Source organism: Erythrolamprus reginae, chromosome 3, assembly GCF_031021105.1.
Source record: "Erythrolamprus reginae isolate rEryReg1 chromosome 3, rEryReg1.hap1, whole genome shotgun sequence".
Lineage (NCBI taxonomy): Eukaryota > Metazoa > Chordata > Lepidosauria > Squamata > Dipsadidae > Erythrolamprus > Erythrolamprus reginae.
Window position 1 is genome coordinate 239,839,290 of NC_091952.1, and position 24,476 is coordinate 239,863,765.

Genomic DNA, 24,476 nt, shown 5'->3' on the forward strand with positions numbered 1-24,476 from the left:
GAAATCACATATGATCAGGCCAAGTGCTAAAAGATCCTTAGTAGTTCTAGTGGAAAATGTGAGCTCTTCTCTTTGTTGCCTGACTTTGTTTACAGGACCATGTGATTTTCTTAAATAAACTTTTGAAGTTAGGGACTTTAAAAAAACACACCCTCTCAATTTGCAGTATAGCCATCTGGAAATAAGCCTCAATTAATTCAAGGGGCTTACTTTCAAAAAAGCAGAATTCTTGACAGGCCTGTATCTCAGTCCTATGCAAAGTTGAAATAAATGGGAGTAAATGTACCTTAGTATAAGACTGGACGGTCTTTAAGAATTACGAGCTAGAAAAAACTTTGTTCTCTTGTTTTTCCCCTTTTCACTTTCTTTGGCTGATGACCAAGAAAACCTTCAAAGGGAGGAGGGGGAGAAATCAGGATGCTGCAGAGCTGATGATTAAAAATATGAAATATAAAAATATATAAACAAAGGAAAACTCCATGCCTGTTGCAAGTGAACTTGGCAAAGTCATTCCCAGAAAGTTAAATTACAGATGTGGCTTAAAAGCTTGCCTCTAGATTGTGGAGATGAGTCCTCTCAAATACAGCTCGCAGTAAAACTTTTGGCTAATTAAATCTTTTAGACTCAGCAAGGATTGGAGCAGGGCTGCACAGTTCAAGCCACATTAATCTAAGGCAACAATCATCTAATGATGGGTTGAAAGCAATGTGAGTCACAAGCGGCTGTCAGTAGCGAGTGCCTTAAGGCTTCAGAGGTGGACAAGAAAAATTGATCTCACCTAATTTGATGCATGACCAACCCTTCCCACTCTTTTGTAAAAATCATTTGGCCAGCTAGGAACATCTAAAATAGACTCAGCTCAGAAGAAAAGAATATTAATAACGCAAAGGTAGGACAACAAAATAAATAAAAGAAAAATGCCTGCAACCCAAATTTCTATTTCAATTCATGCAATTTATCTAGGACTATGCAAACGAGATAGATACAAGTATCTAGCATTGTGTTCTATTGTGTTCTCTCAATAATTTACTTGTGGTTTATTTATATCCCACTTTTAGAATAGAATAGAATAGAATAGAATTCTTTATTGGCTGTGTTCTACTATGTTCTCTCAATAATTTACTTATGATTTCTTTATATCCCACTTTTAGAATATAATATAATAGAACAGAAGAGAACAGAATTTTTTATTGGCCAAGTATGATTGGACACACAAGGAATTTGTCTTTGGTGCATATGCTCTCAGTGTACATAAAAGAAAATGTACATTTGTCAAGAATCATGAGGTACAACACTTAATGATTGTCATAGGGATCAAATAAGCAATCAGGAAACTATTAATATTAATAAAAATCTTAAGGATACAAGCAACAAGTTGCAGTCATACAGTCATAAGTGGGAGGAGCTGGGTGATAGGGATGATGAGAAAAAACTAGTAGAAATAGTATTGCAGACTTATTAATACTTCGACAGTGTTGATGGAAATACGTCATCTTACGAACTGAATTGGTTCCGGGATGAGGTTTGTAAGGTGAAAAGTTTGTAAGACGAAACGTTCCCCATAGGAATCAATGGAAAAGCGATTCATGCGTGCAAGCCCAAAACTCACCCCTTTTGCCAGCCGAAGCGCCCGTTTTTGCGCTGCTGGGATTTCCCTGAGGCTCCCTCCATGGGAAACCCCACCTCCGGACTTCCGATGCCAGCGAAGCGCCCGTTTTTGCGTTGCTGGGATTCTCCTGCAGCATTGCAAAAACACGGAAGTCCGGAGGTGGTGTATCCCATGGAGGGGAGCCTCAGGGGAATCCCAGCAGCACAAAAATGGGTGCTTCGCTGGCAACAGAAGTCCGTAGGCGGGGCATCCCAGTGGCGGCGGCTTGGGTTTGTAAGATGAAAATAGTTTGGAAGAAGAGGGTTTGTATCTCAAAAAATTTGTATGACGAGGGGTTTGTAAGATGAGGTATCACTGTATTTGCTTCGCTGAGTGATAGCATTCGGGGAAAAACTGTTCTTGTGTCTAGTTGTCTTTGTGTGCAGTGCTCTATAGCGACATTTTGAGAGTAGGAGTTGAAACAATTTATGTCCAGGATGCGAGGGGTCAGTAAATATTTTCACAGCCCTCTTTTATTATTTTTATTAATAATTCAAGTGGCGAACATATCCAGCACGCATCCCTCTTTTTCCCCCACAACAACAACAATCCTGTGAGGTGGACTGGGCGGAGCGAGTGTGATTGGCCCAAGATCACTCAGATGGCTTTCATGCCTAAGGCAAGACTTGAATTTGCGGTCTCTTGCTTTCTAGCATGGTACCTTAACCACTAGACTAAACTGGCTCTCCACAATAATTGTAGGCCCCTGTGGCAATTGTAGACAGGATAGATAAAAAGTGAGTGATGTAATTCTCTCTCTTTCTGACACACCTATTTCCTTCTTCCTGTAACATCCTTTCCTTTTCCTTGAAACCTTCGTCATTCTTTCTGATTTCTTTCCCAAGTTAAAAGGAAGAGAAGGTTGCTCTGGTTCGACGTTCAACTGTCAGGAGAAGTATTCGAGATGAAGGACCATAGAAAATAAAAGGAACATGGAGTAGGGCCAAGGAATTTGAATAGCCTTAAGATTGTAGCTTGAGCATCTCAATCTATGATGGTTATTCGGAAAGTAGGATTACAAGGCATGTAGCTCATAGCTCTCACGGGGAAGTTGGTATTACTGTTGTATAGTGGGAAGCCAGCGGAAGAGAATGAGCAGTGCCAGTGATCAGTGGATGATAATAATAATAATAATAATAATAATAATAATAATAATAATAATAATAATAATAATAATAAATTTGTTAGATTTGTATGCCACCCCTCTCCGCAAACTCGGCGCGGCTCACAAGAATAGTAACAATATAACAATGTAACAAATCTAATATTTTAAAAACATCTAAAAAAAAGTCGTTAAAAAACCATACAACACAAACATACCATACATAAACTATATAAGCCTGGGGGAGGTGTCTCAATTCCCCCATGCCTGGCAATACAGGTGGGTCTTAAGCAATTTACAAAAGACAAGGAGGGTGGGGACAGTTCTGATCTCTGGGGGGAGTTGATTCCAGAGGGCCGGGGCCGCCACAGAGAAGGCTCTTCCCTTGGGGCCCGCCAGACGACATTGTTTAGTCGACGGTAGAAGAAGGCCAACTCAGACTATCTCAGGGACCGCCTTCTGCTGCAGAAATCCCAGCGACCAGTTAGGTCCCACAGAGTGGGTCTTCTCTGGATCCCGTCAACTAAACAATGTCGCTTGGCGGGACCCAGGGGAAGAGCCTTCTCTGTGGCGGCCCCGACCCTCTGGAACCAACTCCCCCCAGAGATTAGAATTGCTCCCACCCTCCTTGCCTTTTGTAAGCTTCTTAAAACCCACCTCTGCCGCCAGGCATGGGCAAATTAAGATTCCCTTTCCCCCTAGGCCCTTACAATTTTATGCATGGTATGTCTGTATGTATGTTTGGTTTTTATATTAATGGGTTTTTAATCATTTTCATTATTGGATTATTATTGTACGCTGTCTTATTATTGCTGTTAGCCGCCCCGAGTCTCCGGAGAGGGGCGGCATACAAATCCAATAAATAAATAAATAAATAAATAAACAAACAAACAAACAAACAAATAAATGAAGAACATATCGCAAACCCTTAAGAGACACCATATTTAATGGATGAAAAGAAGGGAGGAGAGAGACGGAGATAATGAAACAAACATAAGTCTCCTGAAAGTTAAGATGAGGAAATACGACGAAGCGTATGTAGCGCTTGGCTTCACTGTGACTATGGTGAGAGACGAAGAAAGACCTGTATCTTGATTGTGTCTAAAAATATTTGCAGTGGACAGCATGAAGCCAAATAAATTAAGATGTCACTTAAACACATTATACCCCAATCTAGCTGATAAGCCGCTTGAGTTTTTTCAGCGAAAACTTGCTGAATACTGCAAATCGTCCTGGTGGAGAGTGGGGAGGGGCACAAAATGTCTACTTCTTCCTAGGTGGGGTGTAATTGAAAATAATTGAGAAACACTGCAGTACCTGAATGCTAAGAGGATGAATGCTGCTGTGATGGGCGCCCAAGATTTGTGTGAGATGGATGCCCAAGATTTTTCTCACCGATTGCTATGTTTCGAATTTTTTGGCTGAAGGAGAATGGGTATGGCGCCACTGCATTGATTGACGTTTGCTCTCTGGAGTATGGTGATAAGCCCAAGGTTCATCTCCCATCACTACACAGTTGAGAAAAGCCTTGCTTTCAATCTCGAAATGGTCAAGAAATTCCCGGGCAGCACTGACTCTGTCGATTTTGTGCACTTCAGAAAGCATCTTGAGTACCCATCGCAACAGCGTTCATGCCCTTAGCATTCAGGTAGCGTATTATAGCGGGCACTTTGCACTTGGAGGGAAATGGAATGAGGATACTCATCTCTAACCTTCAGCATAATGCCAGTCAATAATCTACTGACCACTGCCACTACTCGTTCTCTTCTGTTGGCTTCCTGCTACATGATGGTAACATCAACTTCCCCTGTGAACATTCCCTGCGAGATCTGCGTATCTTATAACTTTACTTTCCCGATAAGCCTTGTAGCTTTCTTTTTTAGATTTGTGGGAGAGAGGAAATATGAAGCTGTAGTAGAGCATTTAACCGAATCCTTTATCAAAAGTTCTTGAGAAAGAATGGTTGTTAATGAGTGTACCATTTTTGAGTCTTCAGCCAGATGACTGAGAGTATGTTTATGGGTAGGTTTAACAACATAACGAGAAAGTGTTTCAACTGTGATTCATACTGATTTCACAGATAAAATATGGAATCATACCATAACAATGCAAAGTTAACTTGGAGCTTGTTAGTCACAATCCCTTTTATTCCATTCTTGTTTTTTTCTCTCTCTTTTAAATGTCTACTTTCTATTTTATTGTTATATATTGTTTATTATTGCTGTGAGCTGCCCCGAGTCTATGGAGAGGGGTGGTATACAAATCAAATCAAATCAATAAATAAATAAATTTTGTTTTGTGTTGTTTTGTTTTACTTTATTTTTGAGTTTTTAAAGGTCATCTTTCTATTGCATGCATTTTAATAGCAAGAGCCTTCAGGAGCAAATGGGGAAATAATAAAAACTAATGCTCCAGTTTATATAAAGTTTCCATAGACAATTTTGACTGATTCAAAACTCATCAATGAAGTTACAGTATTACTATTAGTGCTATTACTAATACAATAGTAATAATAAGAGGAATAAAGTTCAAATTATTGAGGTCCACAAGTCTTAAAATTGTCATGTTGGATATCCCCATTCTAGAGAGAAAGTGAAGGCTTCGTGTCAACAGCAGATTATTCATGTGCATTTTGGAAAACTTACAAGAACACTAAAAAGAATGCAAATTAAAAATAGATGTGTGATAGTTCTACTATGTTCACATGTTCCTGAAAAAATGTATTTTTTTCCCCAGAAGGTTGTGACCCAAAGTATGTGGAGAATCCCAAATGAACTAAGCAAGCGTCATTTTATGGGTTCTTTTTCAACTGTTGCACAATTAGCTGTATATTTATCAAATTCGCTTGGGCTCAAAATAAATGGCAATTGTTGCTCACAATGTTTCCTAGGAAAGAAATCTGGAACAGGAAGAACAGATCAAAGTTCTGCATTGGGGTTAACTGGAAAACTTTATGCAGCAACAAAAGTGTGGTGCTTTGAAAAAAAATAAGAAAAAATAAATACAAATAGAACCTAACACAATAAAAGCTTTGTCATGCTACTTTTTTTTTGTTCCATAGCAGTTTCCAGCACATCCTTAGAATTCAGTTCTTCAATTTTACATAGAAACATAGAAGTCTGACAGCAGAAAAAGACCTCCTGGTCCATCTAGTCTGCCCTTATACTATTTTCTGTATTTTATCTTAGGATGGATATATGTTTATCCTAGGCATGTTTAAATTCAGTTACTGTGGATTTATCTACCACGTCTGCTGGAGGTTTGTTACAAGGATCTACTATTCTTTCAGTAAAATAATATTTTCTCATGTTGCTTTTGATCTTTCCCCCAACTAACTTCAGATTGTGTCCCCTTGTTCTTGTGTTCACTTTCCTATTAAAAACACTTCCCTCCTGGACCTTATTTAACCCTTTAACATATTTAAATGTTTCGATCATGTCTCCCCTTTTCCTTCTGTCCTCCAGACTATACAGATTGAGTTCATTAAGTCTTTCCTGATACGTTTTATGCTTTAGACCTTTCACCATTCTTGTAGCCCGTCTTTGGACCCGTTCAATTTTGTCAATATCTTTTTGTAGGTGAGGTCTCCAGAACTGAACACAGTATTCCAAATGTGGTCTCACCAGCATTCTATATAGCGGGATCATAATCTCCCTCTTCCTGCTTGTTATACCTCTAGCTCTAGCTATGCAGCCAAGCATCCTACTTGAATCTTCCCACTGAAATTTTCATAAATTATTGCATTAATTTATATAGAGATACTGTACATCCAGTTATACATATACTTTTTGCTCTATCTCCTTTAAGTTAATTAGTGACTTATGAACACATCTTTGGAAATCCCAAACTAGTTTACAGATTTGAGATTTCCTGGCCAACTTTCCCACTGAAATCTTAGCTAGGACTGATCCTACTTAAAGTTCTTGTGACCAGATTAAGGTGACTAGATATTGCCAACTGCAGTGACTAGCAGATAAATACATAATCCAAAGATCAGCTGGAGCAATATTACTCTTATTTCAACGTCACCTGATATTTATATTTTCTCTTGATACAGCTTTATTTTAGTCTATTGCAATTGTTTGAGTTTGAGTTAGATTTTTAAAACAATTTTGTCTTCAGTAAAGAGCCATAGGATGATGGCTGAACAGTGATACAGTATATATGTATATATATAAATATATATATAAATGCCTGGGATAACCAACCAGATGTTTTAGGTTTGAAATTTACAGACAGGACAGTAGTCCACTTATTCCATGATATTAAGAAACTACGTCACGTCATTTGCATAATTTCATAAACGTGAAAATAACTTGCTCCCCAAAATATAACATTTAATTTATTTATATATATATTATTTATTAAAATTATAAACCACCCATCTTTCTGTTTATTTATTTTATTTATTTTATTAATTTGATTTATATGCCGCCCATCTCGGAGGACTCATGGTGGCTTACAACATATATTAAAAAAACAATATACGCTTCCTAATCCAATTAATTAGTATAAAATCCAATAATATTAAAAAATCAGTAATTCCCATGCACACAATACATACATTCGCCAGCCAGGGGGCTAGAATCTAAGGGCCTGGCGGCATAAAGGAGTCTTTTGCGAAAGGCGAGGAGCGTGGGGGCAGTATGAATCTCTGTGGGGAGCTGTTTTCAGAAGCCTGGGGCCCCCACAGAAAAGGCTCTTCCCCTAGGTCCCGGCAAGCGACCTTGTCTAGTTGACAGGACCCGGAGAAGGCTGACTCTGTGGGACCTAACAGGCTGCTGGGACTCATGCGGCACGGGGCGGTCCTCCAAGTAATCTGGTCTGATACCATGTAGAGATTTATAGGTCATAACCAGCACTTTGAATTGCGTCCGCAGCCAATGCAGCCAAACCGCAGCCAATGCAGTCCGCGGAGTGCTGGAGAAACATGGGCATATCTGGGGAAACCTATGACCACTCTCGCGGCTGCATTCTTCAAGATTTGCCGTTTCTGAACACTCTTCAAAGGTAGCCCTATGTAGAGAGCATTGCAGTAGTTGAATCTCGAGGTGCTAAGGGCATGAATGACTGTGAGTAAATACTCTAAGTCTAGGATTAACCTATATCAGTGATGGCAAACCTTTTTTCCCCTCCGGTGCCAAAAGAGCGTGGATGTGTGGCATCGCACATGTGCAAGTGTCCACCACCCATAATTTATTGCCTGGGGAGGGTGAAAACAGCCTGGAGGCCCTCTGGAGTCTTGAAACAGCCTGTTCCCCAACTTCTGGTGGGCCCAGTAGGCTTGTGTTTCACCCTCCCCATGCTCCAAAGGATTCCCTCGAACTGGGGGAGCGTAAAAATGCCCTCTCTGGGACCCAAAATTGCCCTCCCAGAGCCTCTGTGCAAGCCAAAAATCAGCTGGCCAGCATACACAAGCACATTGGAGCAGAGCTAGGGCAACAGCTCGTGTGCCAGCAGATATGGCTCCGTGTGCCACCTGTGCCATAGGTTTGCCATCACTGACCTATATTAACTTATTTCGCTCCAATGGGATTGTCCCTCCCCAATCACTCTGGCCAATGGGGCATATTGCAAACCCCATTGGTCAAGAAATTTCAGCTGGCAGGGTCCGAGAAAGGGGCCATTTGTGCTCAGCTCCCATTCTCTGAAGATCACGCCCTTGGGATGACATTTTTACCTCCTTAGACTCCCCAAAGGGCCTTAAAATCTGGCTGGTCTGATTGGCCTGGGATCCCAATAGGGGCATTCTATGCTGGATGCGGTTAGCGGATTTGGGACAGTGGGAAATAGCCATCCTGTTGTATCCTGATTTCTAACTTAACTAGTTTGTTAATATCAATATTTAATTAGTTAATGTTCTGTATTTTTACTTAAGAAATGAATAATAAAATGACAGTTATTATTACTTTGAGGATTAAGGGTGGCGTAGAAATTTTAAATGGTAAAATAAATTCAATGCAACCCATGAAATACCAGAAAACGGATTTCAGTTATAGTAAGTAATGCAACTTTCTTTGAATATAAAACAGGCAGTCTACTTACACTTGTAGATTCAATGGATGTTATCTCACACTTGTCACGCTGTGTATTGCCAGCCCCAGAGACATTCAGAGACATTCAGTAATTAATTAGTTAACACTGTTTATGTTGGTTAGCTCCACCCATGATGATGTAAAATCCTGCCTGTCATACAAGCATCACTTCCTTTCTTCTTCAAAGAATCCATCTTCCTTCTATTGTCTTCAAAGATGTAACACGCATAGAAATTGCCTCTGATAGGCATTAGCTATTTTTCTTATTTTTCTTAATAAAAGTAACTTCGTTTGAAAGCTGTTTCTCTACTTTAATCCATCGACTCTCAGATTTGATTTATTGTAGTCCACGCGGGCTATAATTTATCTCCTAATCTGTCAACACTAAGATGCTCTTTGAACATCTCTTCCACAGCATGCTATTGTTGTCTAAGTAGATCAGATTTGTGACCCTCAGCAGTAGCAAAAACTGAATAGAACTTACAACCAATTGCAGAAAACAACAACAAAACAAAAACCAACCCTGAGGCTCGAATGAAGAAAATGTTGCATCAGGCTAGGGCAGATTCTTGCTAAAAACCATCACTTCTATACTAATTGAAAGTATATAGGATATTTACAATTGTATTCTAAAGATTCAAGAGATAATAATGCACTTTTGGGATAATACAGCAACAACAGGATTCAAAAAACTCTGGTTCCATGGGACACCCATTTTTCTTTTCCTCATCTTAACTAAGCATACAAAAACCAGAATTCTGAATATCCAGTAGTGTATTGTACAAAAAGTTTATTAATGAATGGCCTTATTTTTAAAAAAACCACACCATTTTTTTAGCTACCTTACTTAATCATCTTTTATAGACCAGCGATGTCTATTGAAACAGATGTTAAATAACACTAAAGAAATATGCACACAAAATTATAAAAATCCTCAAAGGAAAAAAAAACACCCATTAGACTAGCGTGAAGAAACCCCAAATTTTAGAAAATTAGGAACAGAGCAAAAAAGCACTAATATTACATAGAATTGAGTAAAAAAGTTAAAAAGCAGTCCTATTTTACACAATAATCAGTTTTTCTAGAGGGTATCTGGTGGGTGTTTTTATTACAATGAATAAAATTCTTTAAATCACAGCAGCATGCTTTATGTGCTACACATTTAAAAGCATTTTGTTCGAGTACTTCCCATCAATTTGATTGGAAACTAGACATTTTTGCACTGTTGTCTCTCCCACAACTGTATTTTAAATGTTGATACCTAAATTGGTATTCTAAGATAGAGCTTCTCTTGCCGGTTTTGTAATTTTTGTTTAAATGCCGTTGCTCACTTATGAGTCTGATTACAGAGCGCAGTATAGATAGCAATTTTTCCCCTCTGCCAAAGTAAACAATCCAAAAGACCTGTCTGTCAAAGGTTGCCATGTTCAAACAAGGTAAGTTCGTTTTTTAAAAAAGGCTTAACATTAAAAACAGAAATCTTTTGGGTAAGCAACCATTCAGAGTTTAAAAAGTGGCGGGAGAGTTGAAACAGTTAAGGAATATCAAGAAGAAGAAAAAGAATTCTACAAACATTTCAGGAAGCTCAAATTATGTCCTGCAACGTTGTTCCAAGCATTAAGAAGTTTTTTTGAGGAGATTGGGCATCCGTCTTTCATTTCATTCTTACTACACATCATGACAGCCATTTGAAGCTCAACAGTTACACAGGTATTAACGAGAATATAAGGCAGGCAGTTGGAGAAACATTTTGATAGATTCCTAAATCTTCATTCCTCTCCCCGTCTCTGAGTGGGATTACTGCCTCTGACCAACAGAAGGCAACTGGGCATCTCAGCTAAGTTCTGAACTCCTGTGACATGTCTTAGTTTCGATCATGAAGATCCACTCAAGGTTCTCTCTCCGTTCCTAGGACCTTTTGCGTCAGTCTGACAAGGAGGGCGAGTGAATGGACCGTCCACTGGCTGGGCTGTTGGAGAAAGTGAAAGGCTCCTTCTCTTTCTCCTTGTTGTCATGCTTGTGTTTATGCTTGTGTTTGTGTTTGTGCTTCTTCTTCTTCTTCTTGTGTTCATGGTGGTGGTGATGATGGTGATCACCGTGCCTGGAAGAGCCGGACTCTTTAGCAAAACCAGCCAGAGAAGGCAGAGGTACTGGCAACATGTTTGCCTCCAAAGAAGACTGCTCTTTACCTGAAGTTAAAAAAAGGAACATAGGTTCATGAAAAAAAAATACAGTGAAAAGATTGAAAAGATGGAAGTTCTTCCCTCTTAGCTACACAACTGCTTTAACAGCACCTCTACTATACTCTCTCTCTCTCTCTCTCTCTCACACACACACACAAATATATGTATCACATGTTTTTGCTGAATTTTTAAAATTAAGGGATAGCACTATTTTGGCCTTGTTCTGGCCTCATCAGAATCCTGGGGCTTCTGTCTAGCGTCAATTCTCCCAACAGAGCTTTAAGCTGATTGGCAGGAAGGTCAGAGGGACATCCCCACTGTAAATGCCTGATTGGTCAGATCGTAAAAATATGTTCCAAGATGGCAGAATAGAAGCTTTAGTTCCTAACACCATGGGAAAATTGTCTTTTCCCATGGTCTCAGGTGACCTCTGTGAAACAAACATTTGACCCCCAAAGGGTCCTAACCCCCAGGTTGAGAACTACTGATTTATATTCCTGGTTTTACTACTAAAAACCTTTTGCTGCCATGCACTCTATCAATTTTTATCAATTTCCCAAAATCAATTTATACAGATACCATTAGAAAGTTATTAAAACTATTTGTAAAACATGCATAATCATGAGATAGACATGTCATGGGGAGAGTACAGCTTGATTCTTGTATATCAGAGATCTTTAATAATAATAGTAATAATAACAACAACAATAATAATAATAATAATTTCTTAGATTTGTATGTCGCCCCTCTACGAAGACTTCAAACTTGGCAACTTTAAGAGTTGTGGACTTTAACTCCCAGAATTCACAACTTTAAGAGTTGTGGACTTTAACTCCCAGAATTCTCCAGCCAGCTATGAATTCTGGGAGTGGAAGTCCACAAGTCTTAAAGTTGCCAAAATTGGGGACCCCTGTTATATAAAAAAATCATTAGGCTTTTTGGCAATAAAAGCAAAGTTTTCTTCTGGGATGCCTTCTTGACTTTCTAATCTACCTTGTAAACCTGGTGGTTTCTCCTAGTAGAGACTTCCGGGTGGTCTCCCCATCCAATGCCAGCTTAGCTTAGCAATGTTCTTTCTATGGTTACAAAACTTTAAGGCCCCCAAATATAACAGGACGGCTCAATTTCAACGTAACAGGAAGCCATAATTTGGCACTAGGCGTAACTAGGCATCCAATAACAAGCATTTTACAATTTGGTAAAAGGTAAAAGGTGCCTATCATGTCCACACCACCAAACTAGAGGAAGAACTAGAGTAGAGAAACTTGGTCAGCAGCGTCTTCACTATTACATCAAAATCCCTGTCCTTTTTCACCCTCAAGAAATCCGATTCAATAAGTCACAAACAAAACCTAATCCACCAGCCTGACTTCTTAAGAGAAACAAGGATGGTATTTAGTGCTAACTAAATATCTCACACTACTTACCAGAGCTTACAAAACTTTTGCCAGACCCATCCTCGAATAAAACTCATCTGTTTGGAACCCATATCGCATCTCAGACATTAACACCCTTGAAAATGTCCAAAGATACTTCACCAGAAGAGCCCTTCACTCCTCCACTCGAAATAGAATACCCTACGAAAATAGACTTTCAATCCTGGGCCTAGAAAGTTTAGAACTAAGACGCCTTAAACAAGATCTAAGTATTGCCCACAAGATCATATGCTGCAACGTCCTGCCTATCAGCTACTACTTCAGCTTCAACCACAACAACACAAGAGCACACAACAGATTTAAACTTAATATTAACCGCTCCAAACTTGACTGTAAAAAATATGACTTCAGTAACCGAGTTGTCGAAGTGTGGAACTCATTACCGGACTCCATAGTGTCATCCCCAAACCCCCAACACTTTACCCTTAGATTATCTACGGTTGACCTATCCAGATTCCTAAGAGGTCAGTAAGGGGCGAGTACAAGTGCACTAGAGTGCCTTCCGTCCCCTGTCCTATTGCTCTCCTATATCTCCTATTCCTTTCTTCTATTCCTATATTTCTTCCTCTATTCTTTCATTGATATATTCTATTCCTATATCTTCTTTTCTATTATTTCTTAGATATATTTTACTATGAGTATCTCCTCTATAACCTTCATCATGTATTTTACTATGTGTATAAAGATATATACCCACTAAAACCCTCATTGTGTATTGGACAAAATAAATAAAAATAAATAAAAATAACCACAAATGAAGGCCTCCTGGCTTATTCCCAGATTTCCTCTCCTAGGAAGTGTCAAGAGAAATAACAACAAACTTTGTTTTTCCTGAAAAATTAAAATTCCAATAAATTCACACTAAGATATCAAGTGTGTTCAATTCTGCAAGGATATGGACCACACCACCAAGATTCACTGGATAAATTAAATTAGATTGAATTAAGAAATAAGCATGATGCAGTAACTGGACAGCCAGCATAGAAACGAACACCCAAAACACACTAGATGAATAGATGAGTAACAAACGTAACGTGTTTCATGTTTATTGTAACATGTAAAAAGAAGATGGGGTAGAAGTCTCAATATTAATGTTACGTTAGGGGAAGAGGCTGTGGAGAGAAAGACAACTTCATATACACAGCTGTTTGTTTTTACACTCCATAAAGTTGCAGTCTACAGCAAGAGATAACCAAGTTTATTTGGTAAACTCTGCAATGATTCAGTTGTATCCCAAATCCTAAACTTTGGACTAATATTATCTCTTAGTAAAATAAATGTCAGTTGCATCAGGGATTATGGGGATAAAATGTTCTTAAACTTCAACCTGGAAAGATTTAATAGCCGACTCATGAATATGCTCATCTCCACCACTACACTTGTATAGATTTATTGATTAGATTAGATTTATTGGATTTATATGCCGCCCCTCTCCGCAAACTCGGGGCGGCTCACAACAACAATAAAACAGTACATAATAACAAATCCATTGCCCACCAATCTAATTACAGTTTAAAATTAATAAATTTATAAAACAATCCCAATGTATATAAAAACAGACACACAGTCAATCAATCAATGGCAAAACAACATGGGCAAGGGGGAGATGTTTAGTTCCCCCATGCCTGACGGCAGAGGTGGGTCTTAAGGAGTTTACGAAAGGCAGGGAGGGTGGGGGCAATCCTAATCTCAGGGGGGAGCTGGTTCCAGAGGGTCGGGGCCCCCACAGAGAAGGCTCTTCCCCTGGGTCCCGCCAGACGGCATTGTTTGGTCGACGGGACCCGGAGAAGGCCGACTCTGTGGGACCTAACCGGTCGCTGGGATTCGTGCGGCAGGAGGCGGTCCCGAAGATATTCTGGTCCGGTGCCATGAAGGGCTTTATAGGTCATAACCAACACTTTGAATTGTGACCGGAAACTGATCGGCAACCAATGCAGACTGCGGAGTGTTGGAGTGATATGGGCATACTTAGAGACGCCCATAATTGCTCTCGCAGCTGCATTCTGCACGATCTGAAGTTTCCGAACACTTTTCAAAGGTAGCCCCATGTAGAGAGCGTTACAGTAGTCGAGCCTCGAGGTGATGAGGGCATGAGTGACTGTGAGCAATGACTCCTGGTCCAAATAGGGCCGCAACTGTCGCACCAGGCGAACCTGGGCAAACGCCCCCCTCGCCACAGCTGAAAGATGTTTCTCTAATGAGAGCTGTGGATCGAGGAGGACGCCCAAGTTGCGGACCCTCTCTGAGGGGGGTCAATAATTCCCCCCCCCAGGGTAATGGACGGACAGATAGAATTGTCCTTGGGAGGCAAAACCCACAGCCACTCCGTCTTGTCTGGGTTGAGTCTGAGTTTGTTGACACCCATCCAGGCCCCAACAGCCTCCAGGCACCGGCACATCACTTCCACTGCTTCGTTGACTGGACATGGGGTGGAGATGTACAACTGGGTATCATCAGCGTATTGATGATACCTCACCCCATGCCCTTGGATGATCTCACCCAGCGGTTTCATGTAGATATTAAATAGTAGGGGGGAGAGGATCGACCCCTGAGGCACCCCACAAGGGAGAAACCTAGAGGTCGACCTCTGACCCCCCACTAACACCGACTGCGACCGACCAGAGAGGTAGGAGGAGAACCACTGAAGGACAGTGCCTCCCACTCCCAGCCCCTCCAGCCGGCGCAGACTACAAGCCAAACTGTATTTAATATACAGTGGTGCCTCTACTTAAGCACGTAATTTGTTCCGTGACCAGGTTCTTAAGTAGAAACGTTCTTAAGTAGAAGCATTTTTTCCCATAGGTATCAATGTAAAAGCTAATGATGTGTGCAAACCCATTAGGAAAGAAATAAAAACTCAGAATTTGGGTGGGAGGAGGAGGAGGAAGAAGAGAAAGAGGACAGTTGCTGCCGAAGGAAGAAGGTGAAGTGATCGCCGCCTTTTGCCTTTCCACGCCCAGACGCTCCGGGAGGCAATCTCGCACCGGGTCTATGGGAGTCAGCATGAGGGAGTCACCACAGCGAAGTATTCCCTCTGCAAGCGCCCAGAGAAAGGAAAATGCTCCGTTCGCTCTGGGCTGCCAAAGCCTCCTTAAGCGCCACCGAAAGGCTCCTCTGGCAGCCCAGAAAAGCCTGAGATGGCCGGGATTAAAGGGGGAATCGCAGGAAACTGGCCGGGCCTTTGTGCCGCTCTCAAATTTCCTGGGAAATTTTTCTGGGCTCGGGTTCTTAAGTAGAAAATGGTTATTAAGAAGAGGCAAAAAAATCTTGAACACCCGGTTCTTATCTAGAAACGTTCTTAAGTAGAGGCATTCTTAGGTACCACTGTACTTGGAATACCGAATCAGCTTCTTCTTTCTATTACAGTGATACCTTGTCTTACAAACTTAATTGGTTCCAGGACGAGGTTCTTAAGGTGAAAAGTTTGTAAGACGAAACAATGTTTCCCATAGGAATCAATGGAAAAGTGATTAATGCGTGCAAGCCTAAAATTCTCCCCTTTTGCCAGCCGAAGCGCCTGTTTTTGCACTGCTGGGATTCCCCTGAGGCTCCCCTCCATGGGAAACCCACCTCAGCATCGCAAAAACACCGAAGTCCTCGAAACCCCACCTCCGGACATCTGTGTTTTTGCGATGCTGCGATTTCACTGAGGCTCCCCTTGCAGCATCATAAAAACACGGCAATCCTGAGGTGGGATTTCCCATGGAGGGGAGCCTCAAGAGAATCCCAGCAGTGCAAAAATGGGTGCTTCACTGGCAACGGAAGTGCAGAGGCAGGGCATCCCAGCAGCAGCGGTGGGTTTGTAAAGTGAAAATAGTTTGTAAGAAGCAAAAAAATCTTAAACTCTGGGTTTGTATCTCGAAAAGTTTGTATGACGAGGTATTTGTAAGACGAGGTATCACTGTACGCTGAAATTTTGGTAACAACTTCTGGAGGGCTCCAGGAATGTCCTCCAAGGCTTTTGAAGATGGCATGCAATTTGGGGCCTTTCCATCATTGAGTTTCTCTTTTGCCACCCTTCTCTAGATTCCAAAATTTGCTCTCATTTCTGATTAGTATGGGAACATTTGAAGCAAGATGTTGCTCCACAGTGACCAGGGATGGTAATGTTTCTGCTATGGGGTTAGCGTAGATTAGATTAGCAATTCTCCCTAGGCATCCCATGGATATTGTTTCTTCATGTTGCCTTTTCTATATAATGTGCAGAATTTCTTGCCTTGTTCTATTCCCAGTCAAGCCTCTGACCACATAATTACAGCTTCTACATTACAGGCTTACGTTTTAATGACAAAGCTGTGCTCCCTGGTGATTTGCGTACACACATCTAACGCACGATAAACCATACCAGATTTTAGGCTCATTGCAAAACACAAGTATAGAACCAGATACAAAATGGATTTTTTAGGCTGTCAAAACAGGAATGTAATGGAGTACACCAGAAAGTAGATATACAATGTCAAATGCTCAAATGTCCGTTAAATGTCTAGCTAAAATTCAAATTGTCAGAGAAATATTTGCAGTCCCTTTTTCTTTTGACTCTTATAAACATCTTGTGCATTTTTTTTAAAAAAGGTTGATACTGTGAATACAGAAATTTATTCAAAGAAAGTCTGCCTATATTCGCAACCAAACTTAAACAAAATTAAGGCCTACAAAACAGGACTGTAACGGCTCTCAAACATCTTCTAATTCTGCTTGAATATAAATTTCTGAGATTTTTAGGGTTTTTTTTAACCTCAGGAAAAAGAAAATACCATTTTCAAAATCAAAAACATGGAATTACAATCCTTACTTCCTAAACATCTTGTGCTCACCAAGTTTTGAGAAATCAGAAATGCTCAAATAATATCTATGTAAGTTCATTAATACAACACAAATATTAGAAACACACACTCGCTTCTACTCATTCCAGATGCTGAATTATTGTTTTGGTAGAGGTGGTTCTTTTTATATTCTGTTCTTTTTAAGTCTGGGCTTTTTTGTAGTTCATGAATTGTTTCCAGAATTTCATCGTTGGTTTCACTTGTTTACCTGTAGGCTTGCATTCAGATTATTTTTGTGACCTTGCTATGAAATATTCTGCTCAAAAAAATAAAGGGAACACTTAAACAACACAATATAACTCCAAGTAAATCAAACTTCGGTGAAATCAAACTGTCCACTTAGGAAGCAACAATGACTGACAATCAATTTCACATGTTGTCAGCACATTCAACTTTGTACAGAACAAAGTATTCAATGAGAATATTTCATTCACTCAGATTTAAGGATGTGTTCTTTGAATGTTCCCTTTATTTTTTTGAGCAGTGTATAATCAAATAGAGGAAAAAAGTAGAAATGCAATAACAGTATGGTGCAGGTAATATTACCGAAGGTCAACCTTATTTAAATGAGGCATTCATAATTATTTTAGTGAATAAAGAAGTGGGCTCCTCCTGGTTTGGTCGAACCGGTAGCGACCCATTGGTGACATCACTGACCTGGTTTGCTTGGTGCCAGTCCATGGGTGCCACCGTTTTTTGGTGTGATTTGTTTGTTTGTAACTTTTTTCAATGCTGTTTTCTTCTGTGCATGCAGATCTGGTTCTGTGTGTGCTTGGAAGTGGCCCCTCCCTCCTGCCCCTGGGTTTATGTGGACCTTTATTGCTTCTTCCAAAGCACAGCTGATCAGCTCTGCAGCTGGTTTTTGTGCTAATTTCCTTGTTAGCAACACACAGAAGGGCTTGAATTCATGCGCTACAACTAATTTGCATGAGTGGACATAAAACGTACACTTCTCTTGCAATCCGAGCCGGTGGGGAAGGTAAGTAGAGCCCATCCCTGATTTAATAGTGATAAATGCTAGCTTTGAAAATTTGCTGGCAAGCAAATTTAGGGTCTGGATCAAATAAGAGATAATCTTTAAGGCAAATACCTTTTATCCTCCTTCTAATATGTGAACTTGATTACTGGGATTCTGAAAGTATGGTCGCAGCAATACCAATGTTATCGTTCTGGTGAAGACTGAGTAAGCATCAGAGCGGTAATCACTGTTCAGTCAATTGCACCCATGATAAATGGCTACAGATTGTCCTCAATTTATTTTATTTTAATTTTTCCAATTTATAGGCTACCCTTCTAGCGGACTCAGGGCGGCTTATAACAATAAAATAGTAACCAAGTTAAAATACTCAATACCCAAAATAAAAAACAAGTGAAAATTAAAACCCAATATACACAGCAGACAGTCATCACTCATTCATACTCCTGTCCAGAGTGGAAACTATCACTCAATGGTCCCAGTCCTGCCGGCTTAAGTGTGTTTTCAGTGCCTCTTGGAAGGCTAGGAGAGTGGGGAGCGGTATGTATCTCTGGAGGGAGTTGGTTCCAGAGGATCGGGGCCGCAACAGAGAAGGCTCTTCCTTGTGGTCTTGCCTGTCAGCATTGTTTGGCCGATGGGACCTGGAGAAGACCGACTCTGTGCGACCTGACCAGTTGCTGGGATATATGAGGCAGAAGTTATATGATCCCATAAATCATCTGATTTACAACCATCTACTGTTCAAAGTTACAACGGCACTGGAAAAAGTGATTTATGACCCCCACGCTTATAAATATCACAGCATCCCGATAGTCACATGATCAAAATTCAGCTCTTGGCAACCAGCATGTATTTAATGATGGTTGCAATAATAATAATAATAATAATAATAATAATAATAATAATAATAATAATAATAAAAATCAAAAAGAGGGTGGGGAAAATATTTACTGACCCCTCACATCCTGGACACAAACTGTTTCAACTCCTACCCTCAAAAGTCGCTACAGAGCACTGCACACCAAGACAGTTTTTTTCCGAACACCATCACTCTACTAAACAAATAATTCCCTCAACACTGTCAGACTTTCTACTAAATCTGCACTTCTATTCTACTAGTTTTTCTCATCATTCCTATCACCCATTTCCTCCCATGTTGACTGTATGACTGTAACTTGTTGCTTATATCCTAAGATTTTTATTAATATTGCTTCTTCGTTGCTTATTGACCCCTATGATAATCATTAAATGTCGTACCACATGATTTTTGACAAATGTATATTTTATTTTCTGTACGCTGAGAGCATATGCACCAAGACAAATTCCTTGTGTGTCCAATCACACTTGGCCAATAAAATTCTATTCTATTCTATTCTATTCTATAATAATTTATTAGATTTGTATGCCGCCCCTCTCTGAGGACTCGATCATGTGATTGCCATTTCAACCTTCCCAGCCAACTTCTACAAGGAAGGATAATGGGGGAAATACTTCTGCTCAATGACATGATTCATTTAAAAACTGGAATAGTTTGGTTAACAACAATAATTTGCTAACATGTTTTCACGTTATTGTTGGATTATCAATTATTATAGCTATAAGATTATCCAAATAAGAATACTGAATATGAAATATTTATATATGGACAAACACTTGGAATGTGTATACAACAATATATATAAGCTGTGATATAACAACACTGTTTACCCCCTCTCCCTCCCACTTCTCTTTTTTGTACTCCCATCCCCCCCTTTCCCTGTTTTACTTCTTTTTGTATAAACCAATAAAGTATATTTAAAAAAATAATAATAATTTGCTAACATGGCAAAAAAAAATTCATAAAACCAAACCCAGCTCACTTAGTAAAACTTTATTTAGCAATGGAATTTATGGTTTCATTTATGCTACCTGTACTTTTCACCGTTCTCCCTTCATTTCCCACCCTCAAATATAGTCCAATAATGCCTCAAATTTTAGCATTCGATTTTACAATAGGGTTAGCTAGATCCATAATTCTCTCTGGCTAAGGCATGCTCTATGGACTCTTCATATTATCGGGAGATGGCATTGGCTGTGTTCATGCTGTGCTCATTTCTGGCAATGTTCTTCTCCTTGAATAACCAAAACATCTTCCTTAGTAACTGACTGGAAGAACCACAAAGGGTGAGGTGCCCACATTTGCTTTTGAAGTGATTACTAATACCCCTTGGAACAGAACACACATTACACTAGCTATTCACTTGGCACCTTCTGTGGTTTTCAATGTTCAGAAGCCAACATCATTATTAGTTTCACTGCAAAACAGATGTCTGGAATCAAGAAAGACGGTTCTTACTGAGAAGCTCCAAAGTGTTGCCTGTGCCTGAATGTGGGAATTACTGCAAAGTTCAACAAAAGAAAAGAAAAAAGAGGGAAGCTTCTATGTATTACACAGTGTCATAACTTAGAATGGAATAGAATAAAATAGAATTCTGTATTGGCCAAGTGTGATTGGAGACACAAGGAAAATGTCTTTGGTGCAGATGCTCTCAGTGTACATAAAAGAAAAGATACATTTGTCAACAATCATGAAGTACAACACTTAATGATTGTCATAGGGGTCAAATAAGCAATGAGGAAACAATCAATATTAATAAATATCTTAAATATACAAGCAACAAGTTAAAGTCATACAGTCATAAGTGGGAGGAAATGGGTGATAGGAATGATGAGAGAAAACTAGTAGCAATAGTAGTGCAGACTTAGTAAATAATTTGACAGTGATGGTGTTCGGGGCAAAAACTGTTCTTCTGTTTAGCTGTCTGGTAAAGCATTGTTTTGAGGATAGAATTTAAAACAATTTATGTCCAGGATGCAAAGGGTCAATAAATATTTTCATGGCCCTCTTTTTGACTCGTGCAGTATTCAGGCAGTATATATGGAAAGCAGGTTGGTAGCAATTATTTTTTCTGTAGTTCTGATTATCCTCTGAAGTCTGTTTTTGTCTTGTTGGGTTGCAGACTCAACAATTTCTATTCTGGCTACTCTGCTTTCAAACCAATTCTAAGAACCTTCCTAAGAAAACTAGAGTCCCCAATAATGGGACTTCCATCTCTGTTAATTTACAGAGCAGTTACTAAATTGGGGAGGCGTAGTTATTAAATGCACTTTCACACTAGGGGTGGGAAACAGAGAGAGGGGTGTGTGATGGAGAAATAAGGAGAGGGAAAGGGAGGGAGGGAGGGAAAGAGAGAGAGAGAGGGAGGGAAGGATGGAGGGAGATTTTAAGCCTGTACTCTGACTTGAGGTTTGATTAAATATAAAGCTATTATTTCTGAAACAAAAAAATTGTAATCATATGTTAAATAATATATTGTACAAAACCCCTTCGCAACAGCATACTCCATATTTTGTTATATAGCATTTTTGAAATAAACGTCCCAATATAATTGGAAAGCTAAACTTTAAATTAAAATGAAAATCTATTTCTGTTGTTTGGATTTTTCTGGTCTCTGCAAGAGGGTGAATGACCCTACTGTTTTGAAGACCGAATAACAAATAAAGTCTGTAGTAAAGCTTTTATATTATAAGTCAAGTTTTGAATCACACCAGAAGGTGAAAAAGAGGCTGCATTGATGTTTTCAAAGCCACTGTACTTAAGGCAAAAATATAATTCACATCTAACAGTGCTGATGTTTGTTTCTGAAGAATCATAGCTGTGCAAAAAAAAAATAGTATTGTATACCAGATCATTTTTTCTATTTCCCCCCATTTACTGAGTCTTTTTGTCTATTTTCAACTAACAAAAGTGAAAAGTTATGCTAATATATATTAATATTTCTGATGACTATTTCCTCTGATTGAAAACCCTTTCTATGAAGAAATTATAGAAGGGTTTGGAAATAAATTAATACAGTACTGACAAAACTAAAATTGTTCAGAGAACTACGCTCAAACAATTCCAAACATTTTAACTTGAAGTAGAATTATTAAATGCCCAAAATAACCACTGAACGAGTTTAATTGAAATAACATTAGATCAAGGCCTATATACCTCATTTTTTAAAAAATAAACTTTTTGATTCAACCAATTAAGCTACTGGTTTATATTAATTGGCATAGGAATAATAGAAGTCTAAAGAAATGGCCTTCTTTAGATGGTGTAATAATATATATACAGTGGTACCTCGAGATACGAGTTTAATTCGTTCCGGACCTGGGCTCTTAAGTCGAGCAGCTCTTATCTCGAACGACTTTTCCCCATAGGAATTAATGTAAATAATTTTAATTGGTTCCAGCCCTCAAAAAACTCACAAAGTTAGTCTAAATTATGCAGAAAGACATGTTTTTAATGAAGAAATGTACATGTACATATAAATGAATAATGAAGTTTCTTTCACTTAACTTGTAAACTTTCTTAAACTTTTAAATTTACATATGTTCAACTTCTCTGCCACCCAATCCTGTAGGACAGAGGTCCCCAACCCTTTTTGCACCAGGGACCGGCTTTAAGCGATCAAGAGAGGAATGGGTGAATGAATGGACGGAGGGTGGGAAGGAAGGAAGGAAAGAGGGAAGGGACAGGAACAGAGGAAGGAAGCAAGGAAACTTATGAAAGGGGAGAGTAAGAGAGGAATGAGTGAAGGGAGGGAGGGAGGGAAGAAGGTGGGAAGGAGAAAGAAAAGAAGAAATAGAGGAAGGGAAGGTAAAAGAGAGAAAGAAAAAGAGCAAGAAAGAAAGCAAGAAAGAAAGAAAGAAAGGGGGAAGGGACAGGAACAGAGGAAGGAAGCAAGGAAACTTATGAAAGGGGAGAGTAAGAGAGGAATGAGTGAAGGGAGGGAGGGAGGGAAGAAGGTGGAAAGGAGAAAGAAAATAAGAAATAGAGGAAGGGAAGGTAAAAGAGAGAAAGAAAAAGAGCAAGAAAGAAAGCTGCAAGCACCCCCCCGAGCCCCCCAGGCCGGCTGCAACCTTTTAAAACACGCGCGCCGCTTCGCAGCTGTCTCCTGAAGCCGAACGCGGAAGTTAGCGTTTGGCTTCAGGAGACAGCTCCTTGGCGCTTGTATCTCGAATTTGGGCTTGTAAGTAGAACAAAAATATCTCTCCCCTCCCAGCTCTTATCTCGAGTTGCTCTTAAGTAGAGCAGCTCTTATGTCGGGGTTCCACTGTACAGTGGTACCTCGTGATACGAACCCCTCGTGATATGAAACTGGGGTTCGAAATTTTTTTGCCTCTTCTTACGAACTTTTTTCGGCTTACGAACCCACCGCACATCGCAAAATGGCGCTCCGCTGGGTGCCACTGCCCGGCTGTCACCTTTTAAAACAGCCGTGGGGCTTCTCGGCATTCTCCCGAACCCGAACTTTTCGGGTTCGGGTGGCCGCCGAGAAGCGCCGTCACCCAGCTATCACCTTCTGAAACAGCCGGGGGGCTTCTCGGCGTTCTCCTGAACGCCGAACCCGGAAGTTCGGGTTCGGGAGGCTGCCGAGAAGCGCCCGGCTGTTTCAGAAGGTTACAGCTGGGTGGCGCCGCTCGGCACAGCGCCATTTTTGCGATCAGCAGCAGCATTTTCGGCTGATCTAGAGGCTAGAAAGAAGGTGGGACGTCTTCGTGACATCAAAGCTCCGCCCATGGAATTTCCTATTGGGATTCCCCACCTCCTTTCTAGCCTCCAGATCGGCTGAAAACGCTGCTGCCGATCGCAAAAACGGCGCTCTGCCGAGTGGCGGCGCCCAATTATAACCTTCTGAAACAGCCAGGCGCTTCTCGGCGGCCTCCGGAACGCGAACTTCAGGGTTCGGCGTTCAGGAGAACGCCGAGAAGCCCCCCGGCTGTTTCAGAAGGTGACAGCCGGGCGGCGGCGCTTCTCGGCGGCCTCCCGAACCTGAAAAGTTCGGGTTCGGGTGAATGCCGAGAAGCCCCCCAGCTGTTTTAAAAGGTGACAGCCGGGCGCCGCCGCCCAGCGGAGCGCCATTTATTTATTTATTTTTTTGCACGGATTAATCGCTTTTACATTGTTTCCTATGGGAAACAATGTTTCATCTTACGAACATTTCGCCTTACGAACCTACTTCCGGAACCAATTAGGTTAGTAAGACGAGGTATTACTGTACTCAATATATATATACGGTACTCAAAGTGTTCTAGAAGTACAATATCCTATTTTAGAGAGTGGTCCCCTTTTTAGAAGCAAAAAGTTACTTTGTAGGATTTAGTGACTATTTCGAACAGATGTGACCCTCTAATAGATTATTTGCCTGCTGTAGGTTTCTATCATAAGAGCCAAGTAGCCTGAAA

General features: G+C 40.2%; 1 protein-coding gene across 1 annotated transcript in view; it reads right to left on the minus strand.

Moving 5' to 3' along the window:
* Positions 1 to 9,558: 9,558 nt before the first annotated feature.
* The window catches only part of TAF2 (TATA-box binding protein associated factor 2), an 84,237-nt gene continuing 69,319 nt past the window's right edge, over positions 9,559 to 24,476 (minus strand). Inside the window, exon 26 of the mRNA XM_070748238.1 lies at positions 9,559 to 10,974. Coding sequence (XP_070604339.1) covers positions 10,709 to 10,974 — 266 coding nt within the window. The 3' untranslated portion in view covers positions 9,559 to 10,708. The remainder of the gene's footprint in view (positions 10,975 to 24,476) is intronic.